At 37.5% G+C, this 14,342-nt stretch overlaps 1 protein-coding gene across 1 annotated transcript in view; it reads left to right on the top strand.

The window, feature by feature from the left end:
* The first annotated feature begins 5,234 nt into the window (after positions 1–5,234).
* LOC148953293 (uncharacterized) overlaps positions 5,235–14,342 on the top strand; it is a 120,016-nt gene continuing 110,908 nt past the window's right edge. Inside the window, exons 1-3 of the mRNA XM_089087918.1 lie at positions 5,235–5,300; positions 6,723–6,909; positions 13,814–13,960. Coding sequence (XP_088944044.1) covers positions 5,235–5,300; positions 6,723–6,909; positions 13,814–13,960 — 400 coding nt within the window. The remainder of the gene's footprint in view (positions 5,301–6,722; positions 6,910–13,813; positions 13,961–14,342) is intronic.

Consider the following 14,342-nt stretch of genomic DNA (forward strand, 5'->3'; position numbering starts at 1 on the left):
AAATGTCTCTATCTGTTTCGCCGAAATAGTTCCATAACCTGTCTAAAACAGTTTCGCCAAAATTATCCCTAAACGGAATTTCGGCATGTTCCTTTTGTTTGGCATCTCTGTGCTAACGCATTTCAAATTAATAGGAAACCTTCTCGCGCGCTAAAACAATTCATCGCTAAGATATTTCTTGCCTAATTGTGTCCATGGCCGGGGGTTATTAATATCCTTTGGAGTTCGACCAAAAGAGTTGTTCCCGAGGCAAAGACATTAATGATATGGATCTATTCCTGGAGAAATGTTTCTATGCGGAAATTTTTAAAGTCTGACAGATGATGTCATTGATTGATTGATCTGTCAAGAAATGGGAATTAATTTGTTGTTTCTAAGGGGAATTATTGATTCACGATAGGTGAATTGAGGTCGACTACACAGGTGTTCCAAGGTCGATGTTGTTGTAAGTGCACGCTCTCAGCGAATGTCAAGGTCGATGTTGTTGTTGTTGACACACTTTGATTACGCAATCAAGTTCTCGGAAATTCACTCCCCCCTCGAGTCCTAGATCAATAACATTGTTCCCGTTAGAATTCAATGCGCATGTGCAACCTTCGCCCCGGAGCTATTACACATAGAAACATCAAATAAATCGAACTTGGAAAAAGAGGCCATTGACCCCATTAACCACGTATTCTCCTTAGGGACTCTATGCCCATATTTGGTGTACTCGTGGGAGTTTAAAAAAAAAGTGTCCGGATCGGGATTCGAAGTATTGTACTCGTGGGAGCTCATGAGGCCTCTCTACTCTCTTTGTTGCCCAAATTTGCATTACTCTCTTTTGGCAAATTTGCATCCCTCTCACTAGGCGCGCTACCTGCAGGATTTCTGAGGCTCGGTGATCCACCGCCTACCCCATTCCGCGCTAAGTCCAGGCCTTCCTGATCCAGAATACACTCCTTCCAGGTTCCTTTTTATAACCTGGAAGCTGGTCCCTCGGTCGACTTATGTCCGCCCCTTCACCAGTCCCAGCACCACGTATCCCAACGTTAATGCCATTCAAAGAATTATCACCCCAATTCTTTGACTCAAAATACTCAATGACTCTCTTTAACTCAAGATTTCTTTTCTGAAACCGAGCTAACTCTGGTAATTCTAATCCAAAATAATATATTTCAATCCCAACACCAGCCGCTACGAGCTCTGCCTCTTCTTCCGTAAACTCAAGAGGACGGCACTCTTCAAGAATATCAGGGCGAGATAGCAAGTCAGCAGGATGATATTTGCCAAGAAGGTGAGACCAATGGAATAATTCATTCAGAATTAAAGCAATACGATATAATTTTGCTGACACATCCTTAAAGCGTCATAAATATTTTAGAGCCTTGCAGTCATCCAGAAGGTGAGTCTCTCAACCCCAAATGTAATATTTGAAATGCTTCAACGCTTGTACCACCCAATAAAGCTCTCTGGACATATTATCCATTTTACCAAAATTCACAGATAAAACTTTACTGAAAGTTGAAACCAATCGAAATCTTCCCTCGTCATTCATTTGCATTAACAAGGAATTACAAGCAATTGAGCTCGTATCAACAACAATATAAAATTTTCTGGAATAATCTGGGAAAACAAGGAAAATCGATTCTGGATTACTCAATTCTTCTTTCAATTTTAGGATACTTTCATCTTTCATGACCCCACTCAAACGGAGCACCCTTTCTCAATAACTTATTCAACGGATAAATAAATTCTCCAAAATTTAAATAAAACATGCGGTACCAGTTCACCAAACTTATAAAATACCGTAATTCAATGACATTTCTCGGCCTTGATATCCTGTGGATGCTATCAAGTTTATTTGCTACCGGGCTGATCCCTTGGGAAGAGACAGAAAATCCAAGAAGCTCAAAGTTCTCTACAAAAACCTTGCACTTCTTGATACCCAATTTTACATCACATTCTAAGAATCTCGCAAAAACTTTCTCCAAGTCTTTAAGGTTCTCGAAATCATCACCCTTCGACGCAATAACCAGATCATCAATATACATAAAGATAATCGAATGAAAAATTTCAGATTGAAATAAGACAGAAGCCCACTCACAAAATGCTTTCGGTGACACATTACTGCCCTGCGGCAACTTCCGAAACACGTACTGAACGCCGTCGGGTCCCCTAAATAAATAATACTGTTGACTTTCTCCAGACAGTGGCACATTGAAAAAGGCATGCTTCAAATCCAAAATACTAAAATTTCTCTTTGAGCTAAGTTGATTTAAAACGTCTTGAATTCTCCTGATAGGCCAAGCACTATCCTTTACTAATTTATTGATCTCACGGGAACCATAGATTACACGAGTATTCTCCAGTGTCTATTCATGTTTTGGATGGATTTTACCACCTGAACTCTTTGCAATCAAAAACAAAGGGCAGCAATACTGAGTTCGACCTGGCTTGATTGTTCCAGCTTTCGTCATAGCACGAATATGCCGTTGCAAGACCTCCTGCATTTAAATTGGAAGATTAAATGACTTAGGTTTCGGTGGTGGCTTACTCTTATCAATATCTACTTGGAATTCCATCAAATTATTTTTTCCAATATCATATGTATGAACTGAAAATATTTTCTTATACCTCAAAAGCAGTTTTTGTAATTTTTCACAAATTTCTGGCTTTCTATTAATATGACTCAATTCAAATTTTGCCAGAAATTCAGCATTACTCCACGGTTCACTTTCAAAATTATCACTTCCTTCTCTGCCACTTCTTCTACCCTTGTAATTCATGATTTCTACCTTGCAAGCAGAAATTTCATCATTAGACACTTCAACAAAGTTCCCAAGTACCTCACATCGATGTAATCTTAAGGGTTGCTCATTATTATTAAAAACAAAAACAAGACCTCTATCATCTTTGACAGTTACTGCGGTACCATGCAAAAATTCATCAAATCGTTCAGCTGGCTCAGTAATGATAATTTTCCCATCAGGCAAAGGCAAGCCGTCATTTGATCTAAAAAGGATTTCCACCACCTTTACTGAAAAGGAGTCTATGACTGATTTCCTTGGCATCACTATACTTCCTATGAAACACGAGCTAATAATAGACCTATCATTTTCACTGATTGTGATTGCCAATCTGCCTGTTGTATAATCAAGATTGGACCCTATTTCTTGCAATATATCCCAACCAAAAACAAAATCGAACCTTAAGCCGGGTACTACCAAAAATTCCCAGGAAATAGTTCGTGAGATAGCCTTTTCAAATACTGTTACATTCAGGATAACTATAATTGAAGGAGGGATAGACTTTGAATCTTGACCTATCGGCTGAACCCCAGCCAAAGATTTCTCGACCTTGATTTTCGTCTTATCAGGCTTATTTTATACAGACTCATCAAGTAAAGATTTATGACAACCAGGATCCACAAAACCTTTGCATTCAAAATCAGTCACAATTACTTTCTTCATAATAGGATAATTAGCTTCACTTAAACCCATGTAACAAAAATATTCACAATGAGGAGAATTTTCAAATACACCAGATACCAACTCCTCTTTCACTATCTGGCTTTCTAGTTTCCCTGATTCATACCTGTAAAGCCTGCTCCCTGAGACCTGTTCTGATCCCTGTATTAGCTAGGACAATCATAGGCTTTGTGTTCCTTACTCTCACATACAAAACAGTAGGATCTATCTCTATACTGCACTTCCCTTGATTGTTTTGAGCAAAACTTAGCCAAATGTCCTCTTTTCTTACAGTTATTCCAGATAATATTTGGACAATCTATCTTTAGATGACTTGTACTATAACATATGTAGCACTCTCTGGTAGTAATATTTGCGGGAATATTACTACCACTTCCCTGGGACATGTAACCAAATCCTTCGTTTCCACTATCTACACTATGACTTCTATCCTGACCTCTTCCTCTAACTCTGTATCCCCTTCCAAATGACCCACCTCTTATTCCCTGACCTCATTTTTCGTCATGCCAGCGTCAACGGAGTTCCTCATCTTGCCCTGTCGTTCTCATGCCAAACCCTACGGCAGCAGACAAAAATTCCTGTTTTTCTTCTAAAACTGCATTTTCTATGGATTCATAGTGTTTTACAACCTTATACGTTTCTTTTAAAGTACTATACTCCTGCTCATGCTCTAATAGATACCTCTTTATATTCAACCTTGAGCCCTCAACAAAACAATGCAAAGCTATCCCTTCGGGAAAAACAACTGGAGTTCCAAATCAAAACCCGTAAGCTTTCGCTGCACTCTCAACTCTCATAAAAAACTGATATACTGTTTCGTTACCTGACTGCTTGAGCTCAGCTAATTCCTGAAATTTTTTTCAGCAGCTTTTACCGGCAAATACACCTCGGTCAATTCTCTTTCCAATTCCTCTAGACTTAGAATATTCATAAAATCCCTGTCCTCAAAAAAATTCAACAACGGTCCTCTGACCCTCACCGGAATTGCATTGATCATTTGACTATCAGACCAATTGATCAGCGCTTTCACCCTTTTCAATTGGCTGATAAATGGCTTAATAAACTTTGGATTATCTAAAACTGGAATATTTGCTAAGGGGTCCATAATAGGTCCAATCACACCCCGATCTTCACTGTAAACATGACCCTCATCTCTCAATAATACATTTATTGCATCCTGCCCAGAAGTCTCTCCCTCATTATCGGTTTTTTGTTTGGTCAAAAGGTTTCCAACTTCCAATAAAAATTTTGCAACTAGACCAGGCTCATAGTCTTCACTTTCAGAGTCAAATTTTCTGGGACATTAAAGCCTTTACTTTTAACTTCCCTCAAAAATAAGATAGAAATCGCTTTATTATACCCACTATCAGAAGGGTCAAGAATAGGTATTTGACTCGTTTTATGCAAGCAAACAACGATCAGTAAACGGTTAAAATCTGGTAGTTAATAATGTGCAATAAATTCAAACTTTAAACAATGAATATCACTCCTAGCAAAGGTTCATATATTCTTGGTCCGAACTGAATGCGTGACTTACCGATTTACTTTTCTTTGATTTCCAGTAATTTACTCAGGTCACAGTTTACTGATGTAGGCACTTAGTTTACTGGTAACAGTAAACGGCAGAATGGAGAACGGCGACAGCAACTAACGGCAACGACGACAAATTGCAACAGCAACCAACGGCAACGGTGACAATAGCAAATCCTAGGTGTAGATTGGAGAATAAATTTCTCGTTTCAGAAGAAAAGTCACTTAAGCCAGATGGCTTTCGGCGGAAATTGGCCTCGTCGGTGGCGGAAATGTCTCTTTGCCACTGACCCAACACAAGTAAGCAGGCTTAACTTTCAGGCAGTGAAGATGAAAAACAGGCGCAAAATTGTGGCGTTAGCGACGCTAGAAATTGCTTGAATACAGCTGACGTATTTAGCACAAAAGTTGAAATAACTTCACAGGCAGGGTAAGGGGTACAGGCACAGGTGCAAAGGTAAGGTGCGAAACTCACCAAATTTCAAGTCCAATAAAGCTCAGGTACAGTCCACAAATCACTAGCTGTAAGTTACTGCTAGCACTGCTGACAAATCCTCCCCACGGAAAGCCGATGCCACCACTTTGTAAACTTTTCTTTCTTCTAATAAAGGGTTTACTTTGATAAGCGTTTTGATAACGTAGCCGAATCATTCAGTTATGGTTTCTCGTGGAGGAGGTAAAAGAGTCTCTTCCACTATAAACTATGTGTTTATTATACAAGGCAAATACTATACAAAAGCTTGATTGCATCAAAACAAGACAGGAACTAACTCTAAACACTTCAGAAATTGAATATATAATCACTTCCAAGGTCCGTTGAATTGCACATCAAAAATCAAAAACCCCATATCAGTAAACTTCGGAAGTGGGCCTTTCCGGGTCGAAACCCATAATTCAAATTCCGATTATTACTTTATCAAAAGTCCATTTCCTAGTCTAATCCCATTTCCTTGATAACTATATTAATTCTGAATATTCTGTCAAAAGTTCACTTCCTAGTTAAATCCCATTTCCTTGATAACTATATTAATTCTGAATATTTGCTGTCATTCCTAAAAGTTTACAGTGGAAGCGAATATGTTAATTCAAATGTAAGGAAGATTTTACTGAAATATAATACAATGCTCTATCATAGTAATGGTCCTATAAAAGCGGCATTGGCTGAACGTTTAATACGAACCATTCGTCATTTAATATCAAAGTATTGTACATTGTAATGTATTAAAGCACGATTTAGATTAAATGATGGTGATTTGGCTTCATTTATACATGATTGGCTGCATTTATTGATACGGCTGCATTTATTCATGATTTACATAAAATCATGATGATTTATAATCAACTTCCTCATAGATCCTTGTTAAATTATAGCTCTCAGGAAGTTCATCATAGTAAGAATACACATTTCTTTAAACAATATATTAATGAAAAGGCGGTGAAGAAAAAATTTAATGTTGGTGATACTGTTCGAATCAATCGTACAAGAAATACTTTTGAAAAAGGCAAATTACTTGTGGTCTACTGAACTTTTTAAACTGTCAAAAGTCTTGGACACTAAACTTATAACATATCGTCTTCGTGATATGAAAGATGAAGAGATTCTTGGCGGATTTTATGATTATGAATAACAAAAAGGTGGAAATAGTGAAATTTATCAAATTGAAAAGGTATTAAAGACTTGTAGTCGCCAGGGTAAGCGACTGTTGCTTGTTCGCTGGCTAGGATACAACTCTTATTTTGATTCGCAATCAAAGAGGTGTGCTTGGTTTTAAACATAATGTAATCAACGGTAAAAGTGCAGGAAGCTCTAGTGACATGAATAGTGTCATTTTCGCAGACTATCGGCCCGCCTTTTCCTCGGGCAGTTGTATATTTCCTTATGGTTCCTTTGTCGAGAGATCAAGAGTTGGTAATACCAAAGTCCCCCTCCTACGTGTTCTTGAACGGAAAACCTCTAGTGACCACATTCACCACTACAATATAAAACACCTTCAACACACTCCAGTCAACACTTCGTATTTGGAGCTATGTCAGTTAACATTAAGAAGCGAATTGGATGATCCACTAGTAATAACAAAAGGTTTGGCTGCAATTACATGTAATTTTCGGCCCATTCAGGGAAATTGCTAATAGAACTCAGTTTGTATGTCCTGATATTTTTTGCTATGTTGCAACTCTTGGACCAAGGCAGTTGGAACTTGTAATGGACTATTATAGGGGTCGGTCATTAATGTCAGGGTGAGGTCTCGGCGGAGGGTTTGCTAATCTTTTTCGCTCTGCACTATCCTTGGATAAAAAATATATTGCACCGGTTGCAGCGGATTTTGCGTCCTCTACATTGCATGATTGAGGCTCTGGGAAAGATATTCAAGAAAATGTTTCACAAAATCTCAGGTCGATCGCGGGATCCCTCGGTGAGCGACTGAAGCAACGGAGAAAAGGCTTTAAAAGGAGGATAAAGACCTCGTCACTAGTCAGTCTCAAGTCAGCTCGGAGGCGTAAAGCATCAAAGAAAGTAAAAAGATCCAAAAAGGATTTCTTTTTCTAGACCATATCTACCACATAAAGATTCTAACCCTTCAGTCACCTCATCTCTAAATCTTTTTAATGCTGAAAATGTAGATGTCAGTGTAAAACATGGATACTATGAACAGTTTTACCCGCAACAACCGCTCTCTGAAAATGTCCATTTGCAAACTTATTCTAATGAAAATTATTTTATTGATTTGAATTCGACATTTATAGATTTAAATGTCATTGTTAAGAAATCGAACAATGAAAAACCAAGTGCCGCCGAGGGGTTTTCCTACGAAAATGATGTACTACGTAATGTATTTTGACAAATAAGTGTCTACATAAATGGAACATTGGTGAGCACGTGCAATAATCTTTCAAATTATGCAAGTTATATACAAGACATGTTGGTGACACCAATGTCCTAGAAGCAGTTGAGGGGTATGACTATGGGATATGAATATAAAACAAATACTGAAACTACCAATATTCTAAGAGAGGTGACAACTAAAGATTTACATTTAGTTGGGAAACTAAATCATGAGATATTTAACATACCTCAATGGTTGCCTCCTAATGTAAAGATTGATATTAAACTATATCTTGCACCGTCCAATTATATTATACAAAAAGTACTGGATACTGCACCCGATGTAACAGTCTCTCTCACGTCGGCAATACTTCATGTACGGAAACAACAAGTTATGAGTTCTGTGGCTTTGGCAATTGAAAAATTAAGTGGCTCTGGAGATAATATCAAATTGCTCGTGCTTCATACAATCATGGATCAGCATCATATTGCTACAGGTACGCATACCTATGCCAATTCGTCATTTATCAATGGCGAAATGTCTTCAAAATTGGCATTGGCTTTTGTAAAAAGTGCTAGCGCTGTTGGATCATGGACAGATTCCCCACATAAATATGGACTGTTTGGGCTTTCATCGCTTGTATGTAAAGTAAATGGAATCCCGCTCTACAATTTATCCTTTGATAAATCCTATAGGACCCTCTATGAATGGAAAATACAATCCCTAGATCGAGTTTCTCAATTGTTCGAAAACAGTATAAGTGAAGAAACGTTTGCGAAAAAGCATGGCATTATTAAATTGGATCTGTCTGGTACTCAAGATATGAGTACTTCCCGGACAGGAAAGGTACGGACAGAGTGTACCTTTGCCAAACCGTTGGAGGAAAGCATTGCAATAATCTCGCTAAATCAAATTGAAACCTATTGGGAAATTACTCCGGACGGCAGTGTTTTATTAGACTTGAACAGGGAACAAATAGTCGAAGTATTTTACATGGAGCCCTACATGTCCAAATATAAATCCTATTGCATACCTTCAGATTTCCTGCAGCACATACAACATTTTGACATTACCCTAATTATTGTTAATAGCTGCCCGTCGAGTGTAAAGACGGGGCACTGGTTATGCATCTTTCAAACAAGAAGCAATAAAGAATTTTCTGACACGCTTGGCTTGCCGTATACATTCTATACACCTCATAAAGATTTTTCTTGAGTGGAGCAGAAAATCTATTATTCCAATTCGGAAGCGTGTACAAGATTTATCAACGAAGAGTTGTGCTTTTCATGCCCTGCTATATTTTATTTTTCGAAGTTATGGACATACTTACATGAAATTTATCAAGATTTATGGTGACGACCCTCGATTGAACATCTTTCTAGTTGAAACTACTCTAATATACTTCTAAAATATAAATTTCGGTGCCCTAAAAGTAAAATGCTTTAAGAATGTATGTAAATTTGCTTATTAATAAAATTTGTATACAAAACACTCTGTCCCTTAGATTTCTTCTTCTACGTATAGGTGATTATCAGAAGCGATAAGTGGTAATAGCTCGTCAGGATTTAACTTGTATTCGTCTTGACGTGCAAAGTCAGGGTCACATTTTGTACAATATAGGGTAACTTCATGTTTATTAAATCTCTTTTTCAAGTCTATAATACTACTCTGATTCATATGATAAAATTCACATGTTTCAATTTGCTTATTTGAAGCAATGTCACATACAAAATTATCATATGAAAAAAAAATTTCTGTATCAGCCAAATAAAAATCTGTAGGTTTATAATCAAAGTAGCCAGTATCTTGACAATGATGTCGTAAAAACAGGACTCTTTTATTATTCCAGCAATTGAAGCGTAGACCAGGTTCTTCCTCCCAAAATAATTTTAAGCCATCACGATACTAGTCTCTTAAAAATAAACTGGACTGACGCTAAGGGTTTTTTGCGATCAGGAGAGGATGAGTATTTTCCTATTGATCGCATTTGTCATAGTGACAATTGAAGCATAAAAATCCTCTGTTATAAGAATCACAAATATCTTCAAGACAAGAATTAAAGTCTTTAATTTGCTCTGCATATCCTCTATAAAATTTACATGGATTGCATAATTTACACTTCTCACTATAGTCATCAGCAAAAGTACAATTCTCACAGGGCGACCAGCTGCCCAAGTATAGACGCATAATGGACATGTGCAAAACATTTTTTCTATGTTGACTGCTCCACTTCCAAAAACAAACTGACTCTAAAAAAAAGTATCCTAGGAGCGTTACAAAATGGCCGTCTATGTAGTGGTTAAGAGCAAAACCACAATATCATTTTGTTTTGTCTCAATCGATATATCTATAAATTGAGTAAAACCCTGGGGACGACGACGACAAAGTTTCATACAATAGTCCAACGAAGGGGAATCGGTTCCCATTATATGGTTAAGCATTTCTCCATAAAATATGTTTCTTTGAAGAGATAATTCCAGAAAGTCATCATCTAAAACCAACCACTTTTTCAATTTTACTAGATGACGCAAGATTTTCTGTTTCTCAAATCTATCCATTTTAACACCCTCACTACCAAATACAGACTGTTTTCCATAAATTGTTTTCTTTAATATATTTCGCCAGCACATTTAATCCATCTTGTAGTCTCTGTATATGCGCTATATTCACCTTAGCCGCAAAGCACAATTGTTCTTCCGACTTGAATTTGCTTAAGGTTATAACATATCCATTATACATCGTGTCCCATTCTAGGGTTAGTCAAGAACCCCTTGTAATTTCTACCACCACTTAAGGCACTTTAGGCCCCATTTCATCAACACTTTCAATATTTAATAATGTATGAGCATCCATGTTTACTGTCCCACTTCCAGAAAGAAACTGATCCTCGATCAATAGTTTCAACCACTTGGGAACGTTTCTAGACGTGATTTGACCTAGTAACAACACATGCGCTAGAAGCAGGTGCAAGGGGTTAGGAGCTTCACCAGTTAATTCCCCTGTTTTAATTTCCCTATTATTACTACTTTTCTATTATACGGAGCACATTCCAAGTAATTATGTCTGGAAGTTTTGCAATGACTGGGAATTTAGCCTAAAATTGTGACACCTGGTCGCCAAAAGAGGGATGCCCTGTTAAATCTTCTTCTTGTGCCGTTGAGCCTCTGGAAGAAGAGAATAGGCCATATGTGTGTCACAGAATGTATTATGGCCCCACTACTTATGAATTTTGGTTTGCATTAAAATGGTGTCCGAAAAATCACTAAAAAAGTTTCCCTTAAGAACTTGTATCATAAAGGTTTAAGTCTTTAGGTCAAGAAAACCCTAATGTACAAAAAATAGTTACGGTGCGTGGTCCTCCTGAAATTTGTACAAAATAATTTTTTTCAGATGGGTATATCCATAAAACATTGGGTAGAGGGGACGCCAGTACTATAAGAAAAAAAATAATGGTGTGGGAAATTTAGGGTGCCAAAACATTTTTCAAACGAAGTTGAAAATAAAACACACCATATGGGCACAAACTCTTAGGCTTAGGCAGGTGCTCCAAAACATGAGTTCTGAAAAACACCAGAACACTATATGCTCTATTGAGCTTGAAACTTTTGGCGACCGTTTTTTGAGATAAGAGGAGTTCAAGTTTTATTGGGACCTGAAAGAGGGCAAGAAAACCCATAAAGGGGCAGTAAACTCTTAGACTCTGACAAGTTCAAAACTTACACCTATATGTAAATGAGTCAAAAGATCCCTAACGTACAGAAAACTTTATCAAGGAGGCACACTTGTGCCTCTATAAAGAGGCGACCCACCACAATGTTAAGCGATTTCAGGTCCTAGAGGTCGCAGAGAGACGGCGGTAATTGCATTTTGTAGCCCAAGCTCAAACTAAGAAACTTGCAAAATTTCATCCTCCTCCGACTTTATCTTCATGGGGTAAACTGGGCCGGAAGTTTGGACCCTACCACCACAGCCCCCCTTTAACGATGTCCGATTTGGCTGAAATTTATAGGTTGTGCTTTCCTAGGGCCCGGAAGCTTATCCACGAAATTTCAGCTCAATCCGATCACTCCTTCCCTGTTTTCAAAAAACCAAATATAGCCACTTAAAGTTCATCTCTTTTTTTTTTTCTTAGCCACGCCTACAGGCCACAGTTGGCAACGGATCCGGTTGAATGAGGACTCATTCGAAGCAGAATTCGACCTGTTAGGTCCTTTTGATATTTTCAGACCGAAAAAATTATCCCCCGAATTTACATGGACGAAAAACCTCGTTGTCCTATAGTAGCCCCGGTTAATTTTTCCCACCCCACCCCCCCCTTTAACGGGGTCTGATCGGGCTGAAATTTAGAGGATAAGCTTTCCAGGGGCCTGGGAGCTTATCGTCGAAATTTCAGCTCAATCTGATCACTCCTTCCCTGTTTTCCAAAAACCACATATCAAGATTTTTGGGAATTTGCTTGCGTCGAAAATACCTTCTATTTGCTAAACAACAATTACTATTGTGTTTGTATAGTCCAGCGGCTGAGACTTCAGACTTTCAGGCGGAAAACTCGGGTTCGATTCACTATCAGAGCAACTTTTTTATATACTTTGAAAAGAAACTCAGCTTCTTTTTTAAATTATTTGAAAAAAATTACGTTTTCTAAAGAGTTAAAGAGGCTGAGTTACACGGTCGACCCTTAAAACGTACAGGGATTAGGAGGCACAGTTGGGGGGCTGTTAAAGAGGCTGAGTCACAAGTTCGAACCTTAAAACGTACAGGGATTAGGAGGCACCCTGTACGACGTGATTTGAGTATTCAGGAATTAAAAGCCTTAACACAAGAATGTTCAAGAGCGGGGGGTTTGGGGGGCGGAAGCCCCCCAACTTTAACTCCTGACACGATCAGCTAACAGTTAGTCAAGCAATAATAAGTAATAAACTGTACAAAAACGTGCAGAAATTATTTGAAAAAAACTACGTTTTCTAAAGAGTTAAAGAGGCTGAGTTACAAGGTCGAACCTTAAAACGTACAGGGATTAGGAGGCACAGTTGGGGGGCTGCCGCCCCCAAACCCCCGCTTTCGCAGCCTTTAAATATAAAAAAAATTTCTTTAAACTGAAAGTAAGGAGCGACATTAAAACTTAAAAAGAACAGAAATTATTCCGTATATGAAAGAGGCTGTGCCCTCCTCAACGCCTCGCTCTTTACGCTAAAGTTTTTATTGTTTAAAAAAAGAGTTGTGAGAAAGTCAAACTTTAGCGTAAAGAGCGAGGCGTTGAGGAGGGCACAGCCTCTTTCATATACGGAATAATTTCTGTTCTTTTTAAGTTTTAATGTCGCTCCTTACTTTCAGTTTAAAGAAATTTTTTTTTATATTTAAAGGCTGCGAAAGCGGGGGTTTGGGGGCGGCAGCCCCCAACTGTGCCTCCTAATCCCTGTACGTTTTAAGGTTCGACCTTGTAACTCAGCCTCTTTAACTCTTTAGAAAACGTAGTTTTTTTCAAATAATATTTAAAAAAAGGCTAGAATAAGAAAGGGAGAACACATACTTTCTGATGCATGATTTGTAATTGACAGTGTCAACATATTTAATGGCTACGACGCTCAATATCTTTACTGGCTTGTCGTAATTTATAATAAAATAAAAAAAGACACGAAGCAAATATTGGAAATGAATTTCTTATACGCATATATTGATAATGTTTGATTGAATTTCCCTAAAAATCCTTCATCTGCCAGGATATTAACACCTTGAATCCTCCAGCCAGCCAAAAGCATACGCACTCCTGTTTACTTTTAGAATTATATTCAGAGAAAGGAGTTTTAGGAACAGCAGACTGATGTAGAACTGACATCAAAAATCTTAAGTGTTGGAAATAGCAAACAAGAGTTAATTTAAAAAAAAAGATCTCCCCACCAGAGATTTGTGCTTCAGTGTTCTGCTAAACATACGACCCTTAATTTTGTTTTCTGGTTTTTGTTTTGTCTGGTATTTTCTCTTGATTAGTATTTTCTTTTCTTATTCTAGAGCCCGGCACTTTCAGTGTGCTCAATAGTGGCATATCTGACAACGGTACATACCTTAGTTTAGCAGGTGTTGGAACCCAGATTAATACAAGCGAACCAGCCAGTTTGATAGTTGAACTTTCTGGATGTAAGTAAAATGATAAATAGATAAATAAAAGAAAATAAAAGTAACCAGCATTCTAATGTTTAATAGAAAGGTAAAAAAACGGGAAAAATTTTCTTTTAGAATGTAATTTTTTATCATAAATTGAACCAGGTAGGGTAAATAGGCATAAACTTCTTTCACCTTTGCTGTTTCTTTTTTTTTTACTATGAATGGCTAATAAAGTCAGGAATTAGATATTTTAAAAGTTTTTGAAGGACTATGACTTTGAGACAATAACTTTTTAATTTTAAAACGCATGAATTATATACAAAGTACAGAAAACCTGGTAAAGTTTTATTTATTTATTATTTAATGTTAATATTTGCTAAATTAGCAAAAAGAATAATGCTTCGAATACAAATAA

The sequence above is a fragment of the Artemia sp. Qi Xiang Cuo genome, chromosome 4 (assembly GCF_049724085.1).
Source record: "Artemia sp. Qi Xiang Cuo chromosome 4, ASM4972408v1, whole genome shotgun sequence".
Classification (NCBI taxonomy): Eukaryota; Metazoa; Arthropoda; class Branchiopoda; order Anostraca; family Artemiidae; genus Artemia; species Artemia sp. Qi Xiang Cuo.